Source organism: Leiobunum rupestre, chromosome 2 (assembly GCF_980474605.1).
Source record: "Leiobunum rupestre chromosome 2, qqLeiRupe1.1.hap1, whole genome shotgun sequence".
NCBI classification, from domain to species: Eukaryota; Metazoa; Arthropoda; class Arachnida; order Opiliones; family Sclerosomatidae; genus Leiobunum; species Leiobunum rupestre.
The window spans coordinates 86,413,255-86,440,302 of NC_143385.1; the positions used below are offsets into that span (position 1 = coordinate 86,413,255).

General features: G+C 35.3%; 1 protein-coding gene across 3 annotated transcripts in view; it reads left to right on the plus strand.

Annotated features, from left to right (window-relative positions):
* LOC149960224 (mitochondrial sodium/calcium exchanger protein-like) overlaps window positions 1–26,715 on the plus strand; it is a 51,322-nt gene extending 24,607 nt beyond the window's left edge. For all 3 annotated transcript variants that reach the window (XM_090166602.1, XM_090166603.1, XM_090166601.1), the window contains 11 exons: window positions 4,111–4,278; window positions 6,693–6,800; window positions 7,698–7,814; window positions 10,079–10,201; window positions 11,011–11,222; window positions 13,372–13,504; window positions 14,119–14,318; window positions 14,386–14,461; window positions 15,794–15,874; window positions 19,359–19,429; window positions 22,655–26,715. In XM_090166602.1, the coding sequence (XP_090022728.1) occupies window positions 4,111–4,278; window positions 6,693–6,800; window positions 7,698–7,814; window positions 10,079–10,201; window positions 11,011–11,222; window positions 13,372–13,504; window positions 14,119–14,318; window positions 14,386–14,461; window positions 15,794–15,874; window positions 19,359–19,429; window positions 22,655–22,837 (1,472 nt within the window). In that variant the 3' untranslated portion in view covers window positions 22,838–26,715. The remainder of the gene's footprint in view (window positions 1–4,110; window positions 4,279–6,692; window positions 6,801–7,697; window positions 7,815–10,078; window positions 10,202–11,010; window positions 11,223–13,371; window positions 13,505–14,118; window positions 14,319–14,385; window positions 14,462–15,793; window positions 15,875–19,358; window positions 19,430–22,654) is intronic.
* Window positions 26,716–27,048: the final 333 nt, after the last annotated feature.

Here is a 27,048-nt window from a genome sequence, read left to right on the forward strand (position 1 = left end):
TCCAAAGCTAATATAAATCTCGTACCCTACACGCTAAATGACTGCTTCGCACGTAGTCAATAACATTTACTCACTTCCTGACAGAACTCCGAAAAAATTAGGTCAGTAGTTACCACGGTAACCAACTATAGATAGCGCCCTACAAAAACCGACGGAGGCCGATTTTTCGAAGGTCACGTGACGGAAGTGGGTAATCGCTTTCGTTACAAAACCGTCAATCTGAAAGATCTTGAATTAGAATCCAGGGTACGGAGTTCTATATTATCTTTGGTCTTTCTAACAATTGTAAATCAATTAATTCTAAACATTTTATATACATGGTGTTTCAAAAGGTAAAGCAAACATTTTAAGGAGTACTGTTGTAGGGGGTGAGTTGAGAAGTATGCCTGTTTTTTCCTCATTTTCCTACGATGAGTTAAAAGAGCGCCAGAGAGCTTCAAAGTGTGGCCTACTAGCCCCTGGAAGTAGGCTTCCAAAAGCGCAAAACCAGCAGCAGGGACTTTAAATACCGTTTTAGATTACTTTTTTTTACGCTGGTTACCTCGATTAGTTCGCAAAGTCCTTTATTACCTATCACGCGAACCCAAACCTTAATGTTCGCATTTCCTTGCTGCTTGGTTTTGCGCTTGTTGCAGCCTACTTCCAGGGGCTGGTAGGCCACACTTTGAAGCTCTCTGGCGCTCTTCTAACTCATCGTAGGAAAATGGGAAATAAACAGGCATACTTCTCAACTCACCCCTACAACTCCTTAAAATTTTTGCAAAACCTTTTGAAACACCCTGTAGAAAGTGTTGTGAATGTACGCTTCTTCCCATTTCAGAAAAAAAAAACTATCTGAAACACTAATTTAACACATAACGGTCAAAATTTTACATGTAAATGGACAATGGTTAAGATAGACCGTTTTTAATTTGAAATAACCTTAACCCTTGCCCTTTAACTTCGATATAGAAGACCTTGATTTTATTCAATTTATCCAATTAGCGAAATATATTTATAGTCCAAAATGAGTTTTCATATTGCCCAATAAGCACCTACAGTGATTCGACCAGTACGTGCTTCGCTCGCGTCAATACTGTAAATGGCGGAAAAAGACGTATTTTTGTTCAAACAGTTAAATGTTTCATTATATTCGTAAATGTGGCCAGCGCACGTAAATCTATTGATCTCTTCTTCGGGTTCATTCGTCGAAACAATATTACAGCGGCATTTATTTATTTTCTACGCGTATTAAAATGGAAAAATCAATGAACGAAAGACGCACTTACAAAATTAATACCATCAAGACATTTACGTCGCGTGTTGACCAAATATTTCGAGAATCAATTGTCCGCGATAGATCGAGTAGTTTGCTTCTAGTTATAAAGTTTATTTCGTTGACCTCTCCATTCTCGTTGCAGCGGCTCGCCCCGTTACGGTCATCAGTCGATGAACATTTCCATAATAATAAGATAAATTTCCATATGATTAATGGTAAACAGTGGAAGGCGAAAGCGCACGCCAGTCGCGGAAAGGGTCCAAAGCCGTTGTCGAAGCGCGTTTTCTCGGAGATGACGTGCGCGAGACAGCCCAATCTGAAAACGAAGCGAAATAATGAGAGAAGCGCTTTGTCACTGCCAAACCGCGATTGAAGAAAAACAGGGTTTAAATGCCTTACTGTCGTCGCGGCTGATACTCTGGAGGCGCACTCTATCTTGGAGAGAAGCCGGGAACACCCGTCGACTGCGCGCCCCTGAAAAAGGTTTTGCCTTGAATCGTATTTGTTTATACTTAGCGACTTAGCTTTGCTCCCGATCCACCCCAAGGTCTACCAGTATGCTGTTCCCGTTACGTCCATCAAAATTGGAAGGCACCTCATTGGTTTCCTAAAACTGACGTGGTCCGACGCCATTGAAGTGCATGTCGGTGACGTTTTCCCCTCCCCCCCTTTCGTCCCATAGTCTCAACATTCTTGGTATCAAACAAAATTTTGAGGGCTGGAATCATACTCCGTTCAGAAAGTGAAATTAAAATCGTGTCCTATTTTTAAGAGAGCTCATAGCTAAGAAATGTTCTAACTGTATTCAAAATGATATAGAAGACCTCGTTTTCGACCTATCTGAAATTAGAGAATTTGACGTTAGGCCATTTCCCTTACGGAAAATATACAAAAAGTAGTTTTCCAAGTATGAGCAACACAAAACATAAAAATAATAATTTTTTTGGCAATAGTGCCCACCTCAACTCAGTCTCGCCTCGAGAAATTCTTACTCTGGTTTTCAAATAGGCCAAATATACGATTTGATTTCGTCCCAAAAAGTGATAATATATTTGCGTCAATTCAGCTTAAGTTCGTAAATTGCAAAACCATGGTCTCGTCTCGATTAGCAAAATTTTTTAAGGACTCTGTCTCAAACTCGTGTTTGGTCTCAAATTTGAGACGCGCCGGGCAGCTTTACTCTCTGGCTTATGGAAACGCGCACACACTCTAACGTTGATCAATATTCAGTCCAGTCATTTGTTAGGCTAGCCTACCGCCGCAACCTCGAAACGTTTCCTTCTTAAGTGGTCGGAGTGTACTTAGGCGTTCGAATCAACATATTGCTGTTGGTTCTGTCGGTGGCGTGTGCTGGAGTGTCAAGCTTCTAGCAGTCTATAAGACCCCTTCCCTTTCGGCGACTCATTATTCCTGGCAGCGACACTTACTTAAATAAACGAGGCGGACCAAACCCCGACGTGAATGGGGGTCTTCATTCTTGTCTTGGGGGAAATCGGCCAAAGTTTGTTTCATTAGCATCTCTCGGTAAAGGCCACAATCCTTGTTAATGACATCCAAGTATCTAATTACTTGGCGCGAAATTATTGTTGTGTGCGACTAATGCGAAATAAACAGAGGAAACAATGACTGTCGTGTTTTTTTGACGTCTCTCCTCCTCCTCCTCCAAACGACGCGTTTTGAGACAATGAAAAGCGCTTAAGAATGCCTTATTTTTCGAGGCTTACAAATTTCATTTAAGCTTCGGTGATCAGTCTGTAGGTGGACCACCCGCGTCTTTTCGTTCACCGTTTTTTGTTTATCCATTTTCGGACGTGACACGTGCGGTTTTTATTTGCAAATCTGCTTTATCAACTTTATCGATTAATTTTCCGCTGATGATACGGGTACTGCTACGCCTTAGAAGCTCGCTTAATTAGGTTTACGATTCGAAAGTAAAGGAAGGCATATTTTATGTCACGCTTGCAAATTTGAAACCTCAGCCTGTGTAAGAATAATTTAACGATGACAAGGTCTTCGACTGTACATAAACTAATGATAATAACAACGAAAGTGAAAAAATTTCGTCTTCGCCACAAACAAATGTTTGTAGAACTCCACCCTGATTCAGTTAAAACAATAAAATTAATGTGATCTCTTTTTAAGCTCGGTATTCACGTTTTCAGGGTCTAAACAATTAATAGATATTGCCTATTTTATTTTGAAACTCTACAGTCAATTAGTGAAATGATCGAATGAAATAAAAGGGATGAAGTGGACGCATGAGACTATCATACCTTCCCGCGTCGCGAAATACGTGATTCTATAGCCCCACCCACATAATTGAAATTATGTGGCCCTTAGGGCTCGGCGTTGGGATAAGTCATTTTCCGTTCATTTCCTTTATATCCACATCCAAAAATTATCCGAATAAAAACTTATTTGTTGCCTATTAAATCGTATAATAGCCGTGAATAATATCCATAAATAAACAGTTCATAGAATTTTTTATGATTCATTTCTATTTTGGCGGTTAATTTATCCGTTTCCCCGAGCTCTAGTGGCTCTTTAATAAACTAAATATCAAGTTAAATTTAAAATCGATAAATTTGATGTGCTCTAGGTTGTGTTACTTTTCCCACTAAATGGTACATTGTGTTCTAAAACAACCCGTGTTATGTACATATTCAGTTAATTTTTTCAATAAAAATAGTTCCTCATCCGTACTTTAATAACTCTATGGTAATTAAATTTGTGTAAAGAGTGACGTCATAACGTAACGCCTTCAATTCCAGAACTTAATTCGTGATTTTATCCGTCAGTGTGCCAAACATGATCCATTCCAGCTGAGTTAATATGAATTTGTGAATTTTCAGGCGCTGGAATATTCGTGACGACGGTGGTGGCGGGGTCCATCTTCTTGGTGCAGCCATTCCGGATGGTCAAGAGGCCCTTTCTGCGCGACGTTTCTTTCTATCTGATCGCCGCGGCCTGGGTCTTCTACCTCTTCTTCACCGGCTCCATTCAGCTCTTTCACGCTTTCGGTAAGTAACTGAACCAAAAGGTGGACATTCATTTCGTCTTAATGCGTCACCAAATACTTTATTTATGCGAAGAATGCATTCACATTAACAGAGAATATCTAGTGGTGACTCTAATTCCCGGAATTTTTTCCCGCCTACACGGTGAGAGACCAATCCCCCTTACCAGTAGATACGAGGTAATTCTCCACCGAAACGTGTCAAGGTGGCTAGCTTCTCCGAGGTAGGCCTAAGCCTTGGTTTCCACTATAGCGTGCCTAACAGCGCGTCATTGAACTTGGGGATGCACCATTGATTTCACGCGCGTAAAGAAAAATACATTATGACGCACCCTAGTGGAAACCAAGCTAAAGATCTAGCGTCTGCTACACACAAATTAAAAAATCATAAGAACTTTTTTCTAAAATAAACTTATCAAATTATAAGCAAACGATGCAACAATAATAAACTGACAACAATATAAAGTCAAATTTACGAATAACGATGAGGAAAAACTAATAGTGTCGGCTTGAGCTAAGGCCTATCTAGGTTCCAATGGCGAACCAAAGGGGGCGTAGCGATAGTTTTCGGTCGCGAATAATGCGCTGTTGAAGGAAAGGGGTGTGGTTTTTCTTCAGGAAATCACGAGACGTACAAAGTGCTGCTCATATATTCTATTTTTACCCAAATATTTATGAAGATTTATATGTTGAGACGGTTTTAAGCGTTTCTCTTAATCCACCTCAATGTTGGCCACTAGCCATTAGGCTATTTCCTTCATATCGCATTGCCAATGTTTTGAAACACCCGAGGGGGACGCTATCTGCCTCTCGTGACAGGCAATATTAGACCAACCACGAGTCGTCCGAAGTAATCCATAATAAAGCATTCTTGACGGCGTATACGGATTAGGAAAGTCTACAATCATATTTTACATAAATAATTCGAAACTTTAAATTATGCAGATTCAGTTTTGAACCATTCCTATTGTCTTTTTAATTTCTATTCATGATGTTTATAAAACTTTATTATTTTATGCCGCATCAAATACAATAGTTAACTTGTCGTACTTTCATAGAACGATATTGAGTTGCGTTTGTTTTAAACTATAGTTTATTTACTATGATATTAAATATCCGAGTATAAAAATGACACACAATGGAAGAAGAATATTAACCTATACGCGGGAGAAATCTCCGCCGCGAGCCCTGAGCACCGTAGCTAAGGCTAATTCACAATTTTATCGCTTAAAAACTTAAAACTAACACTTATCTTTGCAAAATGATTCATCAGAACCTAAAATTTGCTGTTAGAAATAAGAGTTGTGTTCCTGAAGGTATTTATTTTTCAAATTTGAGATTTAGACGCGTTTTGTGCGGCATTTATCAACCCGAGCGTGGCTGCTCTACCAAGTAACAGAAATTTGAAAAAGAAGATGTCGCTAAGTACTGCCCTATCGTCGTACGTTAATTTTCTTCTCTCCAGGGCAACGCCATTACCATGGGCCGCTATGGTAGACCTTAACTTATGGGGATCTTATGATAGGCTTATGGTAATAGCTAGGATCAACAAACACAACACCCCACACAAGGAGAACGCAACCCATTCAAAAGTCGTGGATTTTCTTGTGTACGTTTTTCATTGGCTAGACGCTTTAGCGCCTGCTGCCGTCGGAAAGGGAAAATTCGGAAATTGTCTTCCCCCCCGTAAAACGTTCAGCGTAAAGGCTCGTTATGCTCGTCCAATGAAATTCGTACACAACCCTACGTTAGCGTGTTTAAAGGCTAGCTGCGTTCTCCTTGTGTTTGTTGCCTAGGTGTAGGGTGCTGTTGGCTCTCGTGGCATGAAGGGCTTTCCACTATCCTTTACGCATTGTAACCTGGCCACCTGAATTAATGGCTTCAAAAGTCGCTCGATGACTTAGGCCTAAGGTGGTGCCTTGGGTATTAGCCTAGCTGATTATTATAATTCCTAATTTGTCTGTTTGCGTTGGAAATTTAAAAGTGCCAGCAAGCTTAACCTTAATATGATTATTAAATATAGTCAACTGCCTAGTATTTAAAAGTGGTAGTTAATATATCTGAATATTATTAACTGCCAAGAAATGAAGGTCAAAGTATGCGGGAATGTATATTAATGGTTAAGTTTTCATATATTAAGAAAAATTAATTATTTATTATTTTTGTAAAATTACACATATTGAAAAGTTTGGAAGATAGATTTTGACGGTTAATCTTGAAGACAACAAAAATTTTAGAAATAGAACCAACCAACTGGTCAACATATTTTCGTTTTAAGCTCACCATAGCCGAAGAAAGTCTACAGACTATAGATAACAAGACTTTTCTTAACTAAAATTTTCCCATCTTCATTAATTAAATAAGCATTGTTGTTACGAATAAATTTAGCGTTTTACAATGTTTTAATTTCATTCTCAGGATTCATCGGATTGTATTTATTGTACATCGTCGTTGTGGTTCTCAGTGGAATTATCCATCAACGGATGAAAGGAAATCCTGATGTGGCGGCTCAAGCGAAATGTGCAGGTACAATTTTAGGCTATAGATGCTGCAAATTCCCTGCAATAAAACCCATTCGAGATTAATACGTGGAGGCTGGACGCGCAAGCAACTCTTTTTATGGTCCTTGTAAAATGCTGGTCATCAAAAGGGCAAAAAGGCCTAACGGAGATTTTGTGTTGACGTGAAAAAATTGTGTTGGGACTAACGGATTTTTTTTTCTGTCGACGCGAAAAAATTGTGTTAGGCCCAACGGAGATTTTTGTGTTGACATAAAAAAATTGTGTTAGGCCTAACAGATTTTTTTTGACGGGTTTTGAAATGACGTTTTCGCGCGCGACAGTACAGGTGTCTTGGGCACACAGCCTTCTTTGCATGCTTTTTTGACCATAACATATAGAGGTATTTACACGCGCAAAATGAATTATAAAAGCCGTCAATTGTGTTAGGCCTAACGAAGATTTTGTGTCGACGCGAAAAATGTTGGTTAGGCCTAACGGAGATTTTTGGTGTCGATTCGAAAAAATTATGTTGGGTCTAACAGATTTGGTGTTGGGTCTAACAAATTTTTGTGTCGCCGTGAAAAAAATTGTGTTAGGCCTAACGGTTTTTTTGTGACCATCCGAAAAAATGGTGTTGGGTCTAACGGAGATCTTTTGTGTCGATTTGAAAAAAGCGTGTTAGGCCTGACAGATTTTTTCCGTTTTAAAAATTAAACCAGCATTTAGGGCAAAATGCGTTTATAAAATGAATTATCCAAACTAAGTCGCTTTAGTTTGACTTGAGTTTGAATTGTAGTTGGCTTCTTCCTATATATCTCATTCTGGGATTCCCTGTCCGCTTCGTAGGGGGCGGGGGGTTATTTAAGCGCTTATTGTGAGAAAATGTGAAGTAATAGGGAATAAAATGACGATTTCTAATTAGAAGCCAATGCGGAGAAAATGGAAAAGGGTGAAACAGCGAAGCCCGTTGCCAGGAGCCTCAGTTTCAAAGGATCGCAACCCGAAGACAACCCCGAAGCAGTAGGAATTGTTCTCAAAAGTAATTTCCAATTGTTGAAGCAATGCTTTCTTGATATCGACTTCAATGACGAAATGTTCGTTGTTCGCGTAGGCTTAGGAAAATTAAAATTATTATTTTATAACTAAATTAAATATCGTTAATAATAATTAATAAATTATAAAAATATATAAAGTAAAACATATACGAATAAATAATGAAAAATATACGAGTAAATAATGAAAAATATACGAGTAAAAAATATACGAATAAATAATGAAAGATATACGAATAAATAATGAAAGATATACGAATAAATAATGAAAGATATACGAATAAATAATGAAAGATATACGAATAAATAATGAAAGATATACGAATAAATAATGAAAGATATACGAATAAATAATGAAAGATATACGAATAAATAATGAAAGATATACGAATAAATAATGAAAGATATACGAATAAATAATGAAAGATATACGAATAAATAATGAAAGATATACGAATAAATAATGAAAGATATACGAATAAATAATGAAAGATATACGAATAAATAATGAAAGATATACGAATAAATAATGAAAGATATACGAATAAATAATGAAAAATATACGAGTAAATAATGAAAAATATACGAGTAAAAAATATACGAATAAATAATGAAAGATATACGAATAAATAATGAAAGATATACGAATAAATAATGAAAGATATACGAATAAATAATGAAAGATATACGAATAAATAATGAAAGATATACGAATAAATAATGAAAGATATACGAATAAATAATGAAAGATATACGAATAAATAATGAAAGATATACGAATAAATAATGAAAGATATACGAATAAATAATGAAAGATATACGAATAAATAATGAAAGATATACGAATAAATAATGAAAGATATACGAATAAATAATGAAAGATATACGAATAAATAATGAAAGATATACGAATAAATAATGAAAGATATACGAATAAATAATGAAAGATATACGAATAAATAATGAAAGATATACGAATAAATAATGAAAGATATACGAATAAATAATGAAAGATATACGAATAAATAATAAAAGATATACGAATAAATAATGAAAGATATACGAATAAATAATGAAAGATATACGAATAAATAATGAAAGATATACGAATAAATAATGAAAGATATACGAATAAATAATGAAAGATATACGAATAAATAATGAAAGATATACGAATAAATAATGAAAGATATACGAATAAATAATGAAAGATATACGAATAAATAATGAAAGATATACGAATAAATAATGAAAGATATACGAATAAATAATGAAAGATATACGAATAAATAATGAAAGATATACGAATAAATAATGAAAGATATACGAATAAATAATGAAAGATATACGAATAAATAATGAAAGATATACGAATAAATAATGAAAGATATACGAATAAATAATGAAAGATATACGAATAAATAATGAGATATACGAATAAATAATGAAAGATATACGAATAAATAATGAAAGATATACGAATAAATAATGAAAGATATACGAATAAATAATGAAAGATATACGAATAAATAATGAAAGATATACGAATAAATAATGAAAGATATACGAATAAATAATGAAAGATATACGAATAAATAATGAAAGATATACGAATAAATAATGAAAGATATACGAATAAATAATGAAAGATATACGAATAAATAATGAAAGATATACGAATAAATAATGAAAGATATACGAATAAATAATGAAAGATATACGAATAAATAATGAAAGATATACGAATAAATAATGAAAGATATACGAATAAATAATGAAAGATATACGAATAAATAATGAAAAATATACGAATAAATAATGAACGATATACGAATGAGTTATAATAAAAATTAAACAAATGAATTATTTAAAAATATACAAATGAATTATTATAAAAAATATACAAATGAATTATTATAAAAAATATACAAATGAATTATTATAAAATATATACAAATGAATTATTATAAAATATATACAAATGAATTATTATAAAATATATACAAATGAATTATTATAAAATATATACAAATGAATTATTATAAAATATATACAAATGAATTATTATAAAATATATACAAATGAATTATTATAAAAAATATACAAATGAATTATTGTAAACATATATAAATATTATAAAAAGAAAATTAATAATTTCTGATAAGATGAAAGACAGGTTACTTAACATCTTGTTACGCTAGAGACAGCCTAGTATCGAAAAATGATAATTAGAAGTTTATTTCATTTTCAGGTTTCTATTTTTACAACAACGGTTTTCTTTGGGATGATGATCAACCGAACACGCAAAATGTGAACCAGTTCGAACCTCCGAGTGGCATTTTCGTTGTAACCTACCCCGATGGAGAGCCAGTCGGTAAGCTCACATAATTTTATTTCATTTGTTTGCTGGATTGAGAACTCATAATTTGCTGATACGGTTTGTCGCTTGATTTTTAACACACTTGTCCACTTGAATTTTCACCAAAGATTTAGACTTTGAAAAAAAGTTAGCTTTGGACAAAGAGGGAAATTTGTTTAAGAAATCTAGTTGTTGTTTGGAAAATTACCTTCCTTTTAGTACAGCGTAAGACACTATAATAACTAGAATAATAGCATAAGTAACATAATAACAAGTATGACAATTAATGAGATTTACAACCAAACTGATTTCCATAGTTATTTCGTAAACAAGATGTTTTCTCAGCACAGAGCCCTCTAGTGTCTAAAATATTCGAGACTTCCGCTAAGCCGAAATATCTGGTTTCCGATAAATAGGCGGAATATTAGGCTAAAATGATAAAAATTAAAATATATTATCTCGGCGCGACGAGCTCATGTTTTTTTTTTATCACGCGGGCTTCAAAACAAAGCCAAAGAGCCTCGCGACTCCAGAACGTGCTCTCCGATATTAAGCTTAAATTTTTATCAAAAAGTAGGCATCCAAAACGGTAAGTCGCGAGTCCAAGTCACAGCTTAAAGAGAGTATCAGTGCCGAAAAAAGGTTCAGTAAGAAAATTAGCATAAAAGCAATAGGAAGTGTCATCCTTATTTTTATTATGTTATTTATTCCAGCAGCCATATTTGAACGGTGAATTGATAGGTCAATTGGCGTTGTTAATTTTGAAGAGTAATTATTACTAGTGTTGGTCAATGATTAATCCTCCGTTTTGTTACTTTCCGAAGGTAACGAGAAAAAAGCTTCAATATGCAGCAAGAGCTCCTCAATCGGGAGTATGGACATCGCGAGGAAAACTTCCGTTTCGAGTGAAAAAGGCCAACTGGAAGATGAAGAAGATTGCACCGAATTTAGGAGATTTCTGGAAAAAGTTTGTCCCATCGATTTGGAGGCTTGGAACGAAAAGTCAGTCTTTAGTCGAGTCGTCGAAATTGTCAAAGTAAGTTATTTCTATTTACTCTAGAGCTACCATCTCCGCAGTATTATTTTTGTTTTATTAAAGGGAGTATAACCTTTTCAGGAATGTAGGGCAATACATAATTCCCTCCCCTCATTTTTCTAACCACGTGTTATACGTAGTGTGAAATATAGTGGTTTTTGAGGAATTATCCCACTAAAAGTATCCCCGCTTTGGTAGTGCTTTAATTTGTCATATCTACTGGAACGGCTTTCGTGAATCTAAAACCACGTACCTCATTATTAAGAAATTATATTTGAATAAATATCCAAACTATAATGAAAATAATTAATTTATAGCTCGGGTATTGTTGTTGATATGTTAATTAAGGGTGTATTTAAAAAATAGACACTAAATTTGAAACAATAAAGGCTTCAAGTGAGAAAACCTCCGGGGCGGGCATCTGATATAAGAATTGGGTGTTTCTACTCTCGTTCTAGACTAGCGCCATGAGCGAGAAAAGAGTGAAGCTATGGCGCACCCTCCCAAACTAGGAGGGTTCTACTCCCTTTAAGGACGTGAAATGGAACGTTTACAATGAGTTTTATTTCGTTAGGATGTTTTCCTATAGTCTTTTATGAAATATTTATGACTCTCCAAGAAATCTCGGATGACATTTCAGTTTCAATTTATAATTCAAATTCTATTATCAATCTTTTATCGAACGAGCGCTTGGAGCCACGATTTTCCACGAATGATAGACCTCCATCCTTTCACCCATGTTCAAAAACAAGTTAAATTGTTTATAGATAATAAATTAATTTGGAGCCAGTTGCAGCTCTACAGAAAAACCGTTGGATTTTTTTTCCTTATTACACTCAAAAGACCCCTTAAAATATTGGCCCCTATCGTAGCTTCAGAACTAAATATTTCAATGTTGTCACCGATGAGAAGCTGCTGCGATTTTTCAGATTTGCCACCGAATAAAACTACTCATAACTCTTTAGAAATACTTAAATCTCAACCAATCGGACTTAATACACTAGGTTAAACGAACTGTCGAAAACGATATTTATTGTACAATTCGGGCACTAGACTTGAACCACACCTTTCTTTAAAGGGGAACGGCCAAGCTTTTCCAAATATCGCCTCATTTGCATATCAAAAGATCAGAGATTAAAATAATTAAAAATCACTGTTGTACAATTAAAAGGTTACATTAGCTGTGTTTTTGTAATAAAACCTTTTAATTGTACAACAGTGGTTTTTAATTATTTTAATCTCTTAATTATGTATGTATTAGTTTAGGATCAAAAGATCAACAAAAGCGCTAAAAATACTTACACGTACCTTATTTTGTCTTGAAAAAATAGTTTTTGGACTAAAAGGTTGAAACGCAAAATAACGCCAAGTATTTGGGTTTGTATTTTCGGCGCCATCTTATGGTGTATCGCCAGCGCTAGCGTAATTTAGGCTTACGCCTCTTATAACTGGAACGCGCCGCGCGTGCAAAACAAATCTTTCGCGTCTTCAGCAGCGCGCGTTTTGTGTTGTTTTTCTGTCTCACCGATTTCTCACCAGGTGTCGCGGCAGACGCGCGCTTTTCAATTTCCCGAAATTTCTTTATTTTATTAAAAATTAACCACCTAATATTTTTTATGCGGATTTCGCCATAAATTTTAGTTTTTAACTGGCTATAGGGCTATCTAACTGGTTAAAGCTTGACCGTTCCACTTTAAATACGTACATATAAACATAGAATTAAGAGCCGATTAAAATTTTTCATTTATATGTGACCGAAACGAGTCTAGGGGGCGTAACAGTGCTAGCATCTCTGAGGTTGCGCGTAAGATATGACGTCTGCTATAGACAAATTAAAAAGTCATAAGAACGTTTTTTCCTAAATAATCTTATCAAAATATAAGCAAACGATGTAAAAATTATATTAATATGAAAGTATCATTATTTATAAAGTCAAATTTACGAATGACGACGAGGAAAAACTAATAGCGTCTGCTTTAGCCACTACCTATCTTGGTTTTAATGGCGAACCAAAGGTGGCGTTGCGATAGTTTTCGGTTGCGAATACATTTTAAAATGTTAAAACACAGATTAAACTGATTATTGATAAAATTTTATTTATATACATATAATAATGTAAAAATATGCTGATTGAAACAATTCATTTCAGTCGCCAGTTCTATTTATGATCACACTGACAGTTCCAGTTGTCGACTACCGCTCCAAACTGAACCACTGGTGTAAATCTCTCAACATCGCTCACATTATCACCGGACCATTTTTTGTTCTTCTTGGAACCGGAAGTAAGAAATTCGATAGATTCAAATAGCGTTTTCCATTTGACTGCTCTGGAGCGCTCTAGATCGCTCTGATCAACATTTTATGTTCCATTTGGTGCTCAGATCTGCTCCGACCAGGTTTCGCGTGGTCCATTTCGCGCTCTCGGGTGCTCCGAGATAGCCCAAATCCGATCTACCGATTTCGACAGATTAACGGATCGAGGTCGAGATCGGAGAAAATTTTTGCGTGTTCCTTTTAGATATTTTTGGCAAAATGGCAGACTAAGACGCGAAAATTCAAATTACTAGTAGACGAAAAACAACAAAGCGCGGGAATATGTTAATGCAATGTTCCATTTGCGGTTTTACTCTAGTCGATTGGGGCGAGATCTATGACGTCAGAGTCAGATTCGAAGCCAATCTCCATCAACTAAATGGAAAACGCTATTAGTCAACTTGAAAAAAAATCCACGCGTGTCGTGATATTTTAGTCTAAACGGGCTCGAGTAATTGCGCGCGAGCTCCCTAAAATAAAAAAAATGCACGAGCCTCAACGCTGAAACATTAAGGAGCGTGTGGAATTTTTTAACAATGAGTATTTTGTAAAACCAATAACTAATTATATTCTGACATTGTAGACGCGTTCATTATGCTGGGAGGAGTCGTTCCTTTGGCTGTCGTCGTTTTGATCGTCTCGATAGTTTTCGCCGCCATCGTCTTTTACACCACGGAGACGACGAAATGTCCCGTGTACCACAGCGTCTTCGCCTATTTAGGATTTGTTTCTTCTGTCGTTTGGATTTACCTGATATCGATCGAAATTGTTGTTCTTCTTCAGGTATGATTCTTTAGAAACTAATAATTCATTTAAAGGACGCATCTTGAGGGGTTTTTTTCCACTTTAGGCTATTGGCGTTGTCTTTAATCTCAGTGACACTCTAATTGGTCTCACCATCCTGGCGTGGGGAAATTGCTTATTAGGTAAATATTTCAATTCGTTTGACATTTCCTACGAAAACCGAGTGCCATCTAGCGCCACGTGTTGAAATAGTGTTTCCTAGCGTATAACGGAAATCGCGCAAATCATAACGGTAATAGTAAGTGTAGGAAACTGCTGGCTCGCGTGGCTTGAAGGGCTGCAGGTCATCACCAACCTACGCAATTGGCTTCTCTAGTTGACTTAGGCCTGTGTGGTTTCTTGGGTATTAGCTTAGCTGATTATTATTATTACTGTTTTTATTATCATTATCAGAAAAAAAACGCGCCAACGATAAGTTCGATAGTTTAGTGGGGGTGTAAGGAAATTATTTCCTGCGTTACCACATACAAACTAAAATCGATTAAATAACTTTGTTCAAACATTTATTCTTTGACGTGTATTTCGCATTTCCAACTTTTCCCAATTTTTATCTATAATTCGAATGTGTTTGGTAAGCTGATTTATGACATTTTGGGGATGGAATATATGTGGGGGTACAAACACATAATGTTGTACCCACCACGAAAATATGAAACCCCGCTACTGCCTGTGACCTCAAATACCAAAATTATAATTTAACCTACTCGATTAGTATTATGTATACGAAATATTATTCGGATTGTTAAAGATTTTCCCATTGACTTAACATTGATTTAGTCGTCACCTGAAATGCTTACGTCAGAGGAAGCATCTTTAAGGGAGTATACACTTCCGTGTTTATGTTGGATCAACGAATTTCACATTTTTACCACTAGGTTTAACAGAAGCTATGGATGATTGGTGTCAGTTGCGTTTCAAACACGTAGAAGCACGTGTTAGCAAACCAATTCTTTGATTACTTCATATATTCTCTTTAAAATTTGAGCTTCGTGAGACGCATATGCCATAGACGGCTAGTCGTTCATATCATTTCTTAGAAATCGGCTTAGCAGTTGCTGAGGGATATCTTTAGTTAGTATAAGGTTACTGATACGCGCATTTATGTGCACTAAGCGTGCTTATGTACATAAGCACTTCAAAAATGGTTATATTACTTAAGAGTTGGTGAAATCTAGGAGCTACAAACACAGCACCCTAACCAAGGAGAACGCAACCCGACAAAAGTCGTGCATTTTCTTGTGTACATTTTTCATTGGAAGGGGAAAATTATGGAAATTGTCTTCCCCCCCGCCCGTAAAACGTTCAGCGTATAGGCTCGTCCAGTGAAATTTGTGCATAGCACGGCGTTCTCCTTGTGTTTGTTGCTCCTAGGTGAAATTTAATTTAAAAAATTCTAAAAGTGTTAACTTAGCAAATTCAATTTTCTACTAAAATATTTTGAAACATTTATTCAGATTTCATGTCGAATGTGAGCGTCGCTCGCAAAGGATTTCCGAGAATGGGAGTGGCCGCTTGTTTCGGATCACCATTTTTGAGTATCCTTTTAAATACTAGTACTGATTTATAGTCACTTAAGTAGTGATGGTAATGCCAATAGTTTAATTAGTAAGTAGAGAAAACGCCCTCAATACTGTTCGACCGAACGGTTTCCCCCTTATAAGGAGAGTACCCGAGGTGTTCATGGCCGATTTTGTTCAATGTCGGCCATAATGTAGACCTATATGAGATATGAAATTTCCCAAAAGGAGACGCTGCACTATCCATTCGATTTGTCAAGGCAACCGAAATTGTTTTTGACCACTTAAAACGATTTTTCCTTATTTTACCCAGCAAGTGTTACAATTTCATGCCCAAAATGTTCCAATTTACCCAAACTTGATGAAATTTACCTAAATGTTGCCAAAACTACCCATTTCGTTATTTTCAAGTTTAATAAAAAAATTTCGTAGGAAGTACCTTGTGAAACCGAGAAAATCCCATGCTTTTTTAAATGAAGATATTTTTGTTTTAAGTGATCAAAAACATTTTCAGTTGCCATGGCAAATCGAATGGATAGTACAACGTCTCCTTTTGGGAAATTTCATATCTCATTACGGCCGACTTTGAACAAAATCAGCAATAAACACCTCGGGTACTCCCCTGGTTAGACACGGCGAAAGGTTATAGGAAATCTGTTAGGACGAGATACGAAAACGTTCCAAGAGCACATTGTCTCTACAACTCCCTCTATCAATTTTCACCGAAATTTGACTTTGGTTTTGTTTCGAGCGAATGATTAAATTTAAAACGGAAATGATCCCGGTTTGTTACGTGTCAGGAACATGACTTTTATGGCTGAACAAAAACCCGTCCATCCGCGGGTAATTGCCCTCGACATCGAAACGAGCGTTTTCATTCTTTCAAAAATCAATACCGTTTCTCCGCGGCGGCACTCGAGACATAGGCGCAGCAGCTGCTCTCGCACGGTACCTCAAAACACTCGGACGAACTGGTCCCGCTTTTCACAAAGGCCAGACTGGCCACTCTCGCATTTCATTCACGCTACTCGTCGTCCATATTTTATCTAATCTTCTCGAGACGTATTCGGAGAGATTATTCACCTTTTGAAATCTAGGCGTGGCTTTTTGCGACGATCCCCGAACACCTTTTGACAAAATCATTCTTGGATGGCCTTAAAGGGGAACGGCCAAGCTTTTCCAAATATGGCCTTATTTCCGTATCAAAAGATTAACAAGACGTTCAATATACTAATACTTACCTTTTTTTGTCTTGAAAAAATAGCTTTTGGCCCAAAACGTTGAAACGAAAATTAACGGCTGGTATTTGGGTTTGAATTTTCGCCGCCATCTTAGGGGCTGTCGCCAACGCCCCTAACCCCGTACGAGCGATTTGCGAACTATCCTAATATTTTAAAATCGCGCAATTTAGGCTTAGGTCTCTTATAACTGGAACGCGCCGCGCGTGCAAAACAAATTTTTCGCGTCTTCAGCAACGCGCGCTTTTACGTTGTTTTTCTGTCTCACCGACTTCTCACCAGGTGTCGCGGCGGACGCGCGCTTTTCGATTTCCCGAAATTTCTTTATTTTATTAAAAACTAACCACTCAATATTTTTTGATGCGGTTTTCGCCATAAATTTTAGTTTTTAATGGGTTATAGGGCTATCTAACTGGTTAAAGCTTGACCGTTCCCCTTTAATACTATTCCGAAATAAACTAAAAAATTTCAATATTCCAAACGCCATTTACGCTTTTTAATAATTATAATTTCGCGATGAATTGTTGAATGTTAATTTCCCAAGGCGGAGATTAAGGTTGCGCTCAACAACTAGAATCGTAAAATAAGGCGATACTTCTGATTGCGTTAACGTTTGGTCCGATTATTTATCATGATGTAAATGGTTGTTGAACGCCAAAACGCTCAAAACCCATTTAAAATGATTCGATCAAAATGGCGGCGAGTAGAAATCTTCTACATGCGCGTTCATCAATTACACGTTTATCAAAGGTATCGGATAAAACCTGCTCGTGGAAACCTGCTCGTGGAACAGGATAATTTGATACGCTTCTGATACCTATCTTGACGTCACAAGCAGAAAAAGTAAAAATCGTTCAACAACTGTTACGATTTTTCTGATGCATAATCGGGAATGAATCACAAGGTTGTTGAACGCAGCCTAAGATGGCCAAGAAATATTTAATTTATCGATTCAAGCGGTGTATGCTCTAGTGAATTTGTATTTATACCAAGAATCTAAAAGGACCAAACAGTGTACTGAGTGTGTTTAACGCCAGGGTCTAAATTCTTCCCCATTTTGTTCGTTGGTCAAAACATCGCCAAACAGTTTTTGGTGGTCCCTGTTTTGTTCGTTGGGCGAAAGGACCCCGCACATTTCCTACGGAAATTGTCTTTCGGATAAATTTTCTGACATTCGGGTATGTTATACTTTCGGACATGCTGATCAAAAGTGTCATAGGCCCGAATTTCTATAAGAAATATTCTGGCAGTTAGAGACGTCCAAAAATCGAAAAATACATGCTAATTATCTATTGTTTTCCAACGCACATTTTTGATTAAGAAGTGTATGAACTGAAGTACGTGGGCTTATTTAATATTTTAGAGTGCAGAATTCTTTATCACCTGTTCGTATATTACGATCTTCTTTGTATATCTTATGTTGATGTTGCAATTGGCGGTCCCCTTGTTCCTTAGGCTGCCATTCGCGTTTCTCTTGTTCATTTGGTTGCCATTCGGTTTTGTCTTGTTCATGGTGGGGTGGTGTAGTGGTTAGCCCACGTACTTCAGTTCAAACACTTCTTAATTAAAAATGTGCTTTGGAAAACAATAGATAATTGGCATGGATTGTTCGATTTTTGGACGTCTCTAGCTGCCAGAATATTTGTTATAGAAATTCGGGCCTATTGACACTTGATCAGCATGTCCGAAAGTATAACATACCCGAATGTCAGAAAATTCAGCCGAAAGACAATTTCCATGGGAAATGTGCGGGGTCCTTTAGCGAACAGCTTTTGGATCCCCATTTTGTTCAGTGAAGCTATAAAGGCAGCACTACCATTGAATATGCACAGTGCTGATGCTAGGTTATCCATTGGTTTAGTATTCAGGTGAACAGATATTATTTAGGCTGCTTAGTGATTCCCGGGAAGAACACCACGCCCTTCCAGAGTAAACCGTCAATCCACATTGATAATGATAAAGCTTGTAGAATAGAGCAAACATTACAAATCGAAACTAATCTCTGTTTTTGATGATTTTTGTAATCGATTTTTCTGAGCCTGTATATTTTTCCAAAACTAATTTGCTACGCAACATTTGATGCTTTTCGATCTCTTTCCTGGAATTTAGTCTTAGAGTAAATGGCCTATCTATTTCGTTAAGTGAAACTTGTTCTTAAAAACATAAGTCAAGTCTTGAAACCCAAAACTTCGAAGCTGAAGGGAGTCTCGCGAGAGATGAAGGGCTAAGCTATAATAATATAATTCCTTAACGAACGAAATCAGCTTTATTGATCGGAGTGGGAGTACCTTGTGTGATCAAGCTTCTCGGAGACCTGAGCCTGCCAGCAGTTCCCGTAAGTGCCTCTTTATTTCCTTGACATTTATTTTTATCCACAATCGAGGCTGGGTGCGCCTCGATGCATCGCCTTTGTGTTGCAGCCGACAAAATTCTAATCAGACATGCGCCAACCACTTTATAACGGAATAACTCGAGGGTACTTAATAGGATTCTGTTTTTAATGGAAACTACAAATTCTTGCTTACCTTTTTGACTAATCTCGCGGTGAAAGCGGCTTTAATATTTACCCTAGAGTGGTACTTAGTCAAATACTTAAAACCGTACATTAAAAGTTTCTAAATTTTATTTATTTATTATTTATTATGGATGAAAGTCGTGTCGGTACAGTGTGTGGTAAGCCACTTTCTAAATTAAATTTAACCGGGAACTTATGTACCTTCGAGGAATGCTTATAAGTATTATATAATCACATTTAATCATGATTAAACCGCTTTTAATCCCATTTAATCAGATTTAATCACTTTTTATATCTATCCATCATAATTACACCACGTTTTATCCCCTTTAATCATGATTAATCCACTCTTTATCCCTATCCATCGTGATTAAATCACTTTTTATTCCTTTTAATCATGATTTAACCACTTTTTATCCCATTTCATCTTGATTAAACATTTAATGACTTTTAATCATGATTAAACCACTTTTTATCTCTTTTAATCATGATTAAACCACTTTTAATCCCTTTTAATTATGATTAAACATTTAACCACTTTTAATCCCTTTTAATTATGATTACACATTTAACCACTTTAATCCCTTTTAATCATGATTAAACATTTAACCACTTTTAATCCCTTTTAATTATGATTAAACATTTAACAACTTTTAATCGCATTTAATCATGATTAAACATTTAACCACTTTTAATCCCTTTTAATCATGATTAAACATTTAATGACTTTTAATAATGATTAAACATTTAATCAAATTCAGTCATATTTTAATCACTAAAGTATTTTATTTTAAACGAGTTGATCATTTGATGGAGTAGTAATCATGATTGCAGTGTTTTTCCCCTCAATTTCTTGGTTGCGTATTTTCCGTGAAGTGAAAGTTAAACTTTTTAACCCGGATTGGCGCTGATTAATAGAATCCATGTTTACAAAATACTTTCTTAGAAATTGGACAAGCGTGGGCGCCGCTCCCCTGGACGGAGGTCGATTTTCGTCTCGTGTCGCGTTCTCAGAACTCAACTTTGTCACGATAAAAGCTGAAAGTTTTCTCTCTTTACGAGTATTTTAATGAAAGCCAGTATTAAGCGGCCTTATTTGGGGGGAATTTGAGAGCCCGAAACCCTCGATATGCCGACATTACCTGTTTATGGAAGGGGGAATCGCGTTTCAATCTTTCGAAATCCGCTAGTGTCTGGATTCAATGGTGGTCTCCATGGCAACTAAACTATTTCGGCCAAACAAAAATGCGTCCGAAATGAAATTTATTCAAATCCTCTTAAATAACAAAATCTTGGCCGTATCGAACGACATTTTTAAGAACTTATTGAAATAGTATTCCAGGAATGTATCTATTTAGACTTCGGAGATTATTTGGCTCCAATCAGCCTGGTTTCTCATTGGTCCCCGAAAACTTAAGTCTTTTACCCTATTGAATGGCCCGCCGGTGACCTTTTTCTCCCTCCCCCCTTTCTTGCGGGGGGGATTCCACGATTTCGCCTGATTGTCTCAACACTGTGTCATTTTCCCTAAGTTGAAATAAATAATATTTTGATTCTACTAATCGTGGGGAAAACTCAGATCATAGATTTGGATGCCTGAAATTGGGATTTGAAAATAACTTATTGCGCCACAATTTACTTCCCAAATTAAAAAAACTCTTTATTCGCCATTTATATTAACCAACCAATTAGCCTATTCGTAGCTTGCTCGTGGGTTTGGCTTGTGTTCGTTGCCATGGTAACGCGTATGCGTCGACCATGACATTAAGACGCCCATGGTGGTCACGTGATTATTTCGCAGAATCGTGTGTCGTTTTGTCTCGTGATCTGTGACGTGAAACTAATGTCATGGTGGCCGTTTCAAGGCGGGGCTTCTTTATGACGTATGTTTACGACGCTAGGGGCAAGCGCGCAATTGAAAGAATGACAACACACGCGAAACGTTAGATAAGGAGCCAAAAAAGCTAAACCCTAAACAAATTTGAAGTAATTACATAACTTAAAAGTTACTCTTGTCAAAAGGTCTTAGAGAAATCAATAAAGACGCTAATCTCGGACCTAATAGATCTTCGAGTCAAAAACTAATTAAAAAGACTTTGTCACGGTAGACCGGTTTCGCCCTATTCGTGCTCATTAGTACCGTACGCTTAGGGAATCTGCCATTCGACTAACTTAACCGAAAAGATAAACTAAGCCTAATATTGAAAAATGTCAAAACTCGTCGCGGGGGATAGTGGTGTAGAATAAAATATACAAAAACGTAAGTTTATTTAGAACTGGTTATGGACTGCAATGAATAAAATGCGAGGGACAGATCACCCCAATAATAGTTAGTGTAGGGAGCTGTTGGCTCGATCTCGTGGCATGCAGGGCTTGCCACCACCCTCCTACGCATTGTAACCCGGCCACCTGAATTAAGGGCTTCAAAAGTCGCATGATGACTTAGGCCTAAGGTGGTGCCTTGGGTATTAGCCTAGCTGATTATTATTTATTTATTTATTTATTTATTAGGACACCCTCGTGTAATCAAATCATGATTAGATTAGATTAAAATTAAAATCTGTAGCTTTGGATGTACAAAGATTAAAAATGATAAAATCATGATTAAATTTTTAATTACCCTAAACAATGTGGTCTGCCCTCGATAAAATGATAAAACACAGGGAAATGTAGAAAAGTCCAAAATGAATAGGGCTCGGCGTTCGGATAGGAAATTTTCCGTTCATTTCTTGTATATCCATATCCTAAAATTATCCGAATAAAAACTTATTTATTGCATATTAAATCTTATAATAGTCGTGAATAATATCCATAAATAAACATTTAATCGTTTTTTTATGATTAATTGAAATTAAAGCGGTTAAATTTATCCGTTTCCCCGAGCTCTAATTTTAAGTACGAAAAACTTTAATTAAAATAATATTATGTTTACATTCTTTTTAATTTATGCGTTGAAAAGAGGCAAAATAAGCTAAACTTTAAACAAGAAATAAATCTTATTTATAACCACACCATTGTTAACGTCCAATAATTTTCTTTTTGCAGCTGACTTTTGCTCCAATTGTTTTGGTTCTATTCGTCACCTTGGCCATCAGTCTTCTGTCGACTTTGGTGACGATGTTGATCACCAGTTTCCACGCCAAGAGGCCGCTGGGGCTCTACTTGATCGCCTTGTACCTGGTCTTCCTGATCACCTCCATACTAGTAGAAGTGGGAATCTTCGTCTAGTTCGCCGCGCAGTTGATCGAAATAGTTGACGAGTGGGACATTCGTGAAAAAGAAGAGGAAATATTACTTTTACGTTTAAAAAATGTTTTTATTTTATATGAACCAGAGATGAGCAGTGTAGGATTTATCAAGGAAACGGATGGTTTATACGCGTTATCTACAAACGCGCGTCCGAGCAGCAAATAATGTTTACACTTAAGATATATATTGTGAGAAGGCGATGATTGCATACAAGTATATTTAATTTACTTATACACTATATATTAATGTTATATATGTTATTGTTCGTGTTCATTGGCGTCAATTCGCCCTTGACGAGGATATAGGCCTTCCCCATCATTCACTGCGAGAAATGCTCAAGAGTTCGAATTATTTTCGGTTCATATTCTTTCGAGAAATTTGAGTTGGATAAACTCAAATTATTACACGAAACGTTAGGTAAATTTTAAATCAATCGTATTACCTAATTTCCCATCAGCAGGTTTTAAAATTTAAAATTTCTTATTTCGTAATTAAAATCACGCAAACACTTTAAACATTGGTTTTTCTTAAATATTGAAATACTGGCGCTAGAATTTAAAACAAATGCTATACTTTAGTCACATTTCAGGTATTTTAAATACAAATTTTTTATAGAAAAGTTTAGAAATTAAATGATAAATTTTTATCATCAAAATCCACAATTATTTTATTTGAAATTTAATGATAAAGTTTTAGATAATTTTAGAGGAAAGATATCAACACTTTTTATCACAAATAAAAATAAAATTCAGTTTAAAGATTAAAACATTTCAAATTGAACAGTTTCCAGTAAGCGACATAATATCCTTACAAAGATATTTCTGGAAACCAGAAATCCATGCGTCTACTTGGAATGCTTATCGCGGCAGATTTTCGTCTCGATGTCGCTGACGGTTTTATTGACGTCGCTATGTTAACTTAACAAACAACAACGTGATAGTGTATTTTTTATCGTAGGCGGGGCCAAAGCCGTCAGAGTGATCTTACCATACGCGATACGGCAGGATAAGCATTCCTAGTAGAGGTATGAATTCCGGCTGGAAACTGATTGTGCAGTACATTATAGCTGAATCTCTAACTAGTTAAAGTTAAAATCGACGTGTTTAACTGTCGCATTTGAAGGTGTTGATTGGCGTCCGCGTGGAGCTGAAGCGAAAGAATATAGCCGGCTGTGATAAAAGGACTCGGGAGTACGAAGAAGCGCCCATAGAAGGCGCAGTGGGCGCCGGTGCGTTTACACACCAGGCGGCGCCATTGAACACGTAACGAGGCAGTTGCGACGAGCAACCGCGCTTTGTTTTTTTTCTCACCATTTTGTCGTGACGTTTGTCCTAAACTCGTTTTGAAGTCCGTCGTTTCTTTCGACGCGTTGTTAGTTTCGTTCACTTACAAGGTTTCGTCTGCGCCTCCCGTTGGCCATATCTTTTCAATAGCCCACCGTTGACGCGGACGATGTTTTAATTCGAACGACTCAAACTGACGCGTTTATTACAATACTTCGATGTATTCTTTTCCATTGTCGCGTTTCTACTTAGATTACGTCATTCACTTAATTAGAACACTACACAAAAGTGTACTAGTGAAACGAACGTTCGAGTCGGGTTGTAACAGATTACCAATTTAATATCACTCCGGTTTACGATTTTCAAATTATTACAGGTTTTACTGCTTTACTACACCGTTAAATATTGGTAGAAATCGTTGTATAGAGTTACTCGGTCTTACAGTTTTTGCTCCTGTATTAAAATAGGAGCAATGAATGTAAGAAACGCTTATACTTGTTTCAAATTAGTGTTGGTAATTTTCCGGAAAATTAAAATGCGGAAACATTTCTAGAAAATTTTCCGTATTGCCGAAAATGTGAAACATAAATTACTTTTTGAGGGATTTTAATGTTTTTAACTTTTTATCGATACAAAATTAGTTAAAACTAGGCTTGAGGTTTAGTTTAATTTTTAGATTCGAAAAAATGCGGCTTTATTTAAATTTGCAAACAATTATATTAGACTAATCATGGAATGAAAACTGTTTTTTTTTTTCGGAAAAAAGGCTTCGGTCATTTTCAGACTTACCACAATATTTCAAATTGTATCCCTCTTTATAATCTGTAAGATTTTTTCATTTACCTTTACGAAAATGGTCGATCAAATTTGATTCCTAATTTGGGTTCATTCAAATCAATCCAAAGTGTTATATTTGACTTAATAACAATGGACCAAGTAATTTTTTACGAACTATTCGTCAATGCAATTAGTTCACCCTCTCACGTCATATTTTAAATTAACGGCCAAGTTAAGACTTATCTTTTTGAAAATAGTCTTGTATTTACTCTTTCGATATTGTAGGTTTACCAGTTCGGTCGGTAACGGTTATAGACAAGACTTTTATCGCCCTATTAAAGACACTACGGCCTGTTAGTGCTATGCGTTGATCTATCAGACCCATATATGTTTTGAAAAAATCACAAAATCTGTTACAACCCATGTTCTACTGGCACATTTTTCTGAATGATTTTTCATTATGTGCTAGTGTTCCTGAGTCAATGACTCAGGACCGATATTTTAGATTGATAATACAATTAGGAAAGGAAAATCTAATATTGTTTTCAATATAATTTTACTTTTTGTGATAATTTAGGTGGTTCTTAAGTTTTTAGGGTCACCATAAGTTTTATGGTAATTAGATGATGTTGGTTTTCATTATAAAGATAAATTGACCTTTTAGAGTTGGTTAACTGTTCTACTTTGTTCTGTTTTTCTACGATTTATTTAGAACAGTTGTTTTCACATTCAAATAAACGCGAGAAATTAAACGATTTGTTTAATGAATTCATTAAGAGTACTTTGCTCACAAAAATTTTAATTTTTGCTTTGTTAAAACTTTACGTCCAAAAGATTTAATTAAAGAATTTGTAAAATTAAATCGAAGAAGTTTACGTATTTTGAAAAAAGGTCCATGAACTTTTAGTAAGGAATTAACTAAATGTTTGCGGACCTTTTCTTTGTAAATATATAATTTCTTCTGAAATATATTTTAAACAAAGCAGATTTCATATTCTAGAACCATAGTGTTAGTTTTGAAATGTATAAAATGATAATTATGATTTTAAATGTGGTATTAAAGTACATTTGCTTAATACATTATGAATAATATCGATAAATAGCTAATTTTCTAAACATTTCTACAATTAGAAATAAGAATAAGGATTAAAAAAATGTAAATACCATTTTAAAAATTATTAAAGAAGATTACGCAAGGATTTCTATAATAAACAAGAAAAAAATGATTGTAATTAGAATCTACTCAAGTAAAATGTTTCATTTAGTAAAAACAATTTATTTTAAATCAGATGACCAAAGTTATTACCAAAGAAATTTAATAAAAAGTGTTCAATTAGAAGTTGTTAAATTAAATAGGGTGATTTTATTAGTTAGAAATATGCTTACGAAAATATATATTTGAATATTGATTTTGCTACAAGATTTTTGTGATTATTTTATTATCCTAAAATTTGGTTTTGTAATATTCATATACCACTCTCATGTATTTTAATGTAGACAAATATTTGAAGGACTATAGGTCTTCTCAAGATGTTGTAAGAAATCATGTTATAATGTTTTATAATTAATGTAATTCGGTTTTGATTTAAATACATAAATTAAAAATAACCAAGTTAGTTTATTAAATTCTATAATCTTTCAATTTTCTGCCTAAAACAGTTGTCAGTTACATATAAACATATAGTATTAATTTTAATGAAATTTGGTTTTGAACTAATTAATTAATTTAAAAATAAATAATTAAGTGGTTATTAAACTCAACTAGTCTTCCATTTTATGAATAATAACAACTAAATATATAAAAATAAGTTTTTATATAATGTAATTTGGTTTGTAAAAAAATTTAATAAATTAATAATTACCAAGAATTCATGTCTTCCATTTCCTGCAGAATAACCTTGGTCTAGACTAATTGATGGTGTGAACGTGAGTGGTTTTAAGTTGGAGTCTTTCTGATGTCATTCCCTTACGAAAATGGTGGATCAAATTTTAACCAAATTTCATCAAAAATTGGACAGATCAAACGGGGATCCAATTACACACTTCTCTGGATTAAATTTTGGATCCAACTGTTATCTATTTGGGATCCAAGGGTCTTGATCCAATGAGAATTGGATCCGTTCTTGATCC